Source organism: Nanorana parkeri, unplaced genomic scaffold (genome assembly GCF_000935625.1).
Source record: "Nanorana parkeri isolate BGI_ZX_2015 unplaced genomic scaffold, ASM93562v1 scaffold1539, whole genome shotgun sequence".
Lineage (NCBI taxonomy): Eukaryota > Metazoa > Chordata > Amphibia > Anura > Dicroglossidae > Nanorana > Nanorana parkeri.
In genome coordinates, this window is record NW_017307807.1 from 288,132 (window position 1) to 294,869 (window position 6,738).

Genomic DNA, 6,738 nt, shown 5'->3' on the forward strand with positions numbered 1-6,738 from the left:
ACTACAAATCCCATGATGCATCTCTCTTCGGGAGTCATGTCTGTGGCTGGGGGAATCTTGCAATGCCTCATGGGATTTGTAGTTCCATCACAGCTGGAGGGCCTAAGGTTGAGACCCCTGCTCTAAATGTTTATCCAAAACATCTTTATAAAATGCTTTATGTACAGGCAAAAGCTGATCAGCTGATTGACCCACTAACGTTTTATACCGCTTAAAAAATCCAGCAACAAGATCTATCCAACAAAGAAAGCTATCCCTTCATGCTAGCCATGATAGGTGGCTTGAGCTAGTAACTCAGGTCAAATCAGCCCAATCTATATGGTGAGTCAGTCAGTGCTACACAAACATGAAACATTTCAAAAGTTTATTTGAAAATTCATTTGAGCAGTTAGCGAAATAGAAGGAGGCATGTAAGCATTATTGATATATCCACCAGCACAAATGTATTCTAGAAGGCTATAAATGCATAAGGTTTATTCCGCTTGGTCATCTGTTGATAGCACCATCAATGAAATCTCGAAACAGTGCAACTCGTGCAAAGAAATCAGGAGCCACTCCACTTCCGCAGCTCCGGATTATAAAAGATGAAATTCCCTGAATCACCCCATTGCATACAAGTGGACCACCAGAGTCGCCCTGAAAAAGAAAATTGAGAAACATAGTTGATTTTCTGTGTAAGAAAGTAAATAAACTAACAGGAAACAAAATTGCAGCAAAAATATGGTTAATTAGTGTTATTAAATTTGTAAACCTTTGACTATTATTTTTCCCAACTTTGAAATAAAGTAGAAATGTAAAGCATATCTAAATCCAAAAACAAAAATGGTAATATACTGCAGCTTACCAGTCCTTAGATGAGGTATATTAGTTTTCTTTTATTCAAACTTGTTTTACTTCATTTTCACCTGGTGATTCTGCCAGTAAAATATTTGGGTAGCATGATAACACTTATTTGGTATACTGTATCTGGACAACAGAAACAAGATAAGACCATGGAACCCTGCCCTTCTTCTTCTTTCTACATGATATAGAGGGGTGTGGTTCTGTAGTTGTCAGAGATAGCTGAGGACAATGTCATTGATAAGAGTCGTCAAAGACAGAGAGCACAAGAAGTTATCAGCTCAGAAGGTTTAAACTCACCTGTGTCTTCACCGCGTGCTCCCGTCCGAAAATCTGAAAATTCTCGGGCGGCCGCAGAAGCATCTTGCGCAGTTCGGATTTTCGGATGGGAGACGAGGAGAGACACAAGGTAAGTCTATGGACGCGTGCACCCACATGGGATGCAGGACAGGGACAGGAAGTGCCAGCAAGCTCAGCGGAGTCAGCGCTGGATCGGATTAAGAAACATAATTTAAGGTAAGTCCTTTAATTACCTTTGGGGAGGGAAAAAATGTTTGCCTTTAATGTCACTTTAATAAGCAGATAAAACAAAATACTTTCAATGGAATATTTAACAGACCAAAAATGGACCAAATATTTTTGTTTTTGGTTTTAGACACGTTTTTACTCTATTTACTATGTCACTTTTGCAAGCAGGTATAAAGTGTCAGCACCTCTTGGGGCTGCAGAATTCATTGGCATGTACTACTTCCTGCCCTGTCAACTGCCCTAACCTGCCAAAGTTGATTCTCTAGACCTAGAATCCTAAGATAAGACAACATAGCCACACAAGGCACTCTGAAGCTCTGTAGGGAGAGGTATACACGGGTAGATTTTCTAACAAACGTTAGTACAAAAAATCTTAGTGGAACATTCAATAATGCCATCAGGGACTTGGCGACTGTCGTTCGAAATTTCCTTTGATTTTTGTTTCCATTTAACATTCAATGTTGGAATGAATGTAGTTTCCCGAACGAAAATCACATTCACTAATAAAATTTAGTTTGATCGAGAACAAATTTCCAACGTGCTCCTTCAAATTTTTTTTTATCACTACAGTTGAATTTGGTCATCAATTTGTCCCCATCAATGATTAGAAAGTTGAACAAATGTTCTGAAATTGATTTTGTTTGGAATTCTAATCGTGTATACCCAGCATTAGAATCAGTATACTAACAATAGCACAAACTCTCCCTTGTTAACAACTCATATTTCAGTTGCTATTTGTCTAGTGCACAATAAAATCATGATCCAATTATTTGTTATGGGAAATACATCAACTTTTCCTTTCACTTTTAGACACAAGACCTAGTTATTTTAGGGATGATTAAAAAACATAAACATTTTAAACATTTCCCACCAGCCACCCATGACCTCTTCAGCAGAAAGGTATCTCAAGAAACTGCTTAGCCTGCAACTGGACCAGCAGAGTATAACTTATACACTGAGTGGCCAGATTTTTATGACCACCTGACATTTGTAGGCAAATTAGCTATAATTAGCTATAATTTTGCGCTGAAGTTGCTACAGGGCCAAACCATTATAAATAGGGAAGCAGGTTGTTTACCACGACAGTAGAAGTGATTTTGTTCTGAAGATACGGGTAAACAACGCGATTTAACAGCCTTTGAGCGTGGGATGATTGTTGGTGCGAGCCATGGAGCGAGTACGAGCAAAACAGCAGAATTCGTTAAATGTTCAAGAGGGGCTCATTGTTAAAGTGTTTAAAGACTGGAGTGTCAGCCGAAAATCTGGGTCGGAACGTGCGAATAGTGGCCGTCAGCGACTAGGCAATGTTAGGGCAGAACGGAGAGTGGCAAGAATGGTACAAGACAACAGAAGGGCAACAGTGCAGTGTCAGATTCCTCGCATCACCTTTCAACATCTCGTGGAGTCACGAGGCGGCCCAACGAAGTCATCTCGTGGAGTTATCTCGTGGCCCAACGAAGTACTGATGGGGTGGTCATAATAATCTGGCCACTCAGTGTATATGACTTAATCCTGCGCATGAGCAAGACGAAGCTGATAGTTTGTTTGCATAATCACCAAGGTGATTGAGGTGTATTCAAATACCAAAGCCAAGTGTTGAAAACATTTTAGCAGCACTTGAGAGGTTCAACAGGAAAGAAAGTCTTTTTTTCTTGTTACTTGAGGCATAAGGTGCAATTTACTTTTGCTGCAGATGCTAGGGGAGGGGGTTGGAGTTTGATTTTGCTAAAGTGCACTTGGAACCCAAACACACATTTCACCTCACAGTCACACTGAAGTGGTTTCATCTGATCTTTCATAACCTTAATATGGCACTGCACAGATCAATGATTTTCAGTCCTGTGCTGTAACCCATAGCATTACACCTTTTATCGGTAATGTTTAGGTTACTGCTCTTTGTACCTTGTCCTGTTGTTCTCCTAAAAAAGGCTGAATTGTAGAACATTAAATAAAAATCCTGAACTGATTAAAATATAAAAGTTATTGCTAACCTCCTTTTGAAAACACTATTTGACTGTCTGGCTCTGACTTAAATATTAGTCATTGAGCTGGAAAAACCATGCAAATTAGAAAGCCTAAGTAAGGTTAGAACCCTTGATCTGCATAATCATTTTCCTTTGAAAGTATTAAAGCCATTGGATCAGTATGAAACTCAGGCAACTAGCATTTTTAGATGAAGTGATCAGCAATGACAGCCTCTAGTTAATCATCTGTGTAGCCCACAGTATTGCACTGCAGTAACGCACTGAACCTCAACATGCACCTCAATGTACAAAGAAAATGCACCTGCGCTACAGCATCCCTTTGCTGTCTCAAAGAAGCAGTCTTTTTGCCGCACTGGCAGGGGGAATAGCAACCTATTCAACATGTATGTAACATGTATAACAAAAGTGTGAATGCAATCATTCGATAATAAGTTTCTAAAAATGAGTATTAAAAAAGGACAGCTAGAATCTGGTGATTAGTGCAGCCAAAACACACACTTTTCCTTTTCTTGCAGACACCTCTCCTTTCCAGTTCTACTAAAGAGAACCATATTGAATCGTTGAAATCTGGGTAATTTTTGGTTCCTAAAATAAACAGTATCAGATAGCATTTTTCCCAGGTTGTGACAGGTTTACAGTCAATATAGTTGCATAAAACTTTAATCAAGGTCACTATTTTATTAAATACTACTGTGGGTTGCATATGGTCTGCAGACAAATTAGGCTCCTTGTTTCAGGCAATGCTTAGATTCCATGAGGACTACTATCAACTGTTAGCTATTACTCACAAAGCATATTCCCGCCTGTCTCATGAATACTCCAGTGCAGATGTTGTTTGGACGGCACAAGTCTCCGCTAGTCACAGTGACATTGAGCTCCTGCAGAAGTTCCGGAATCCTTGCCTGAGTTCCCAGCCTTCCCCATCCAGAAGTCACACATTGTGTCCCAGCTGGGACTGTCTCGTTCACACGGGGTAGATTTACTACATTCACTCTGGAATTCAGAGATGCGGCCCTGTCAAGCTGAAGAAAAAATAAGGAGACATTTAAATCTGTAGTCGCTTTTTTTAGAAGAGTGATTGCCATTACAGTATTTCATCACACTTTACTTTAACTGCCATATTACTCACTCTCAAAATAAGTATGTCATTCTGCAGTGTTTGAGGATTGAAGCCATTTTCAAAAACTTGTGAGATCCTAAAGGTTTGTCTGGATTCTTCATTACTACTAAGAGAATGAGCTCCCAATACTACAGTTACTTGAGATGGGTTCCTTGGAGTGACAGAAGAAAAGAAAGTATAACATTTAATATGATACATACAGTATGTTGTGACATATTGAGAGTTTGTGCTGCGTACTGAGTGGTATTATAAGTATTTCCATGTCATAATCAGTATGAAAATGTTTAAAGTACAAAGGCACTAAACAAGTGTAGTTACTATGGGATGTACAAGCCTCTTCTCTTAGCTTCCCTGACTGAGCCATATCCTTTTTCATTTGTGTCTCACATACTCCCCCACCCAGACACTGCAGCTTACAGTTGGAGGGTTTCACAGAGACGGTGAAAGCAGTGGACAGGACTAGGTGTGGCCAGGTGCTGAGTGACAAGCTACAGGCCCATAGCCAGTCCCCCTGCAATATTTTCTCACACCACTGTAGTATAAGGAGATGCAGCTTACATGAGAGTAACAACTCTCTGAATTGAGGAGCAGTGCAGCATCCTTGTCACACCATTATAAGAAGCTGCATTAGGTGGACTTCACTAGGAGGATCAACAGATATTTGTGGGACTTTGCAGGGGGACAAAGAGGAACATTGTAGGTGCACATACATTTATAACTAAGTGCCATCATTTTTGCTGTGAGTTAAGGGCTGTGACAGTCAATACTATGAGGGTTGTGTGAAGAATATTGTCATGTTGCAGTTAGTGTTGTTAATTCATAGTTAGTACAGTATTATATGTTCATAGTAAAAACTAGGATGTCATAGCAGATCTAGGAGAGGTGATGATCTCACCTAACTTCTGCTGTGAACAGATAGAGTTCACAAAGTATGCATAGAGTATGTCAGAATTCACTGTTCATGGGGAATTTTACATACAATTAAAGGGTATCTAAACCTAAGAACAATATTGCAATACATTACAGTTCACTAGTCCTTAGATGTGGTGGCTGCATTTTTTCAGGCATTTTTTCCCCATTTATTTTCATCTGGTGATCCTGCCAGTAACACACTTCGTGTCATAGGGTGACAACACCCACACACTGCACTGTACTGCACTGTATCTATGAAAGAGCAGGTTTGCCTCCCTCAGCTGCTCTCCTGATATGGACCACCTCTCCTCATCTCCATAACATAGGGGGGTGAACTGTAGCAGTTAGCAGAAGAGAAATAAGATGGCTTATAGCCTTGCTTGAGTTATTATTTCAGTGTACCAGAAGCTACAATGACAATGCATTTCTGGCAGGATCATCGAGTATTTTTCTCCACAAAATGCCCTTAGCCGAAAAATAGAAAGCTATTTGTGCAAAAAAGCTATTTTGTTTCTGCTTGTTTGTGGGTTTATACTTTAAGAGAGATGGCAGCACAGAAAGCATTGGGAGTTGTTAATACATTAATGACAAGAGAGAGGAACATGCAGTTTTAGTGTTGGCTCCTGAGTGATTGTTTAACCATCTTTAGAAATGAGGGGTAGCCTAGGGAAAAAAAATGTAAAGCTGGACAGCACTGATCATATAGGTTACCTCTAATGAAGAATCTCCATGGGCCTGCTAGCTTCTGGTCACTGGAGAAAACATCCCTACACTGGATACTCGACAACTGTAAAACTCTTATATTATTGTATTACTTTCCAAAAATGCAAGGAGTTCTGTGAATAAACTCTGCCATTCATAGAAGGCCTGCATTCTGAGAAAATAATACAAGAAGTTTTGTGAAGGGACCGGAAGGGGTGGGCGAACAGTGCAATCCCTTTATAGTCTCAGCTGCATCACTTATACCTGCAGTGGTGGAAGTTCATAACTATGGGGTATTCAACATCACTGAAGGGATGTTTCTTCTGTAAACAGCAGACAGCAGGACACAGGAGATTCCTTATTAGAGGTAACATATGTGACTAGTACTGTAGCCCCTTAAAGTATTTTTTACTGGAGTTCAGCTTTAAGATAATAGAGGTTTCCAAAAACAACCTTGCAGCTGTGTATGAGATGATGTTATAGATAACGAGTGAATAATCTGACCTGTGAACAAGCAGAAAGGACAGTTCAGAGATGTCATGGCAGTAGACGGAAGAGAGCTTTATGCAAAGTGGGAAGTGGACTTTCACCCAACCAATGTCTCAACTGTTGTATCCCAGAAAATATTTTTGCAAATGTGTGTAAAAGCAG

At 39.9% G+C, this 6,738-nt stretch overlaps 1 protein-coding gene across 1 annotated transcript in view; it reads right to left on the reverse strand.

Moving 5' to 3' along the window:
• Positions 1-476: 476 nt before the first annotated feature.
• The window catches only part of AZU1 (azurocidin 1), a 13,986-nt gene continuing 7,724 nt past the window's right edge, over positions 477-6,738 (reverse strand). The window contains exons 3-5 of the mRNA XM_018570478.1: positions 4,483-4,624; positions 4,142-4,375; positions 477-636 (exon numbers count right to left, since the gene is read on the reverse strand). Of these exons, the coding sequence (XP_018425980.1) occupies positions 487-636; positions 4,142-4,375; positions 4,483-4,624 (526 nt within the window). The 3' untranslated portion in view covers positions 477-486. The remainder of the gene's footprint in view (positions 637-4,141; positions 4,376-4,482; positions 4,625-6,738) is intronic.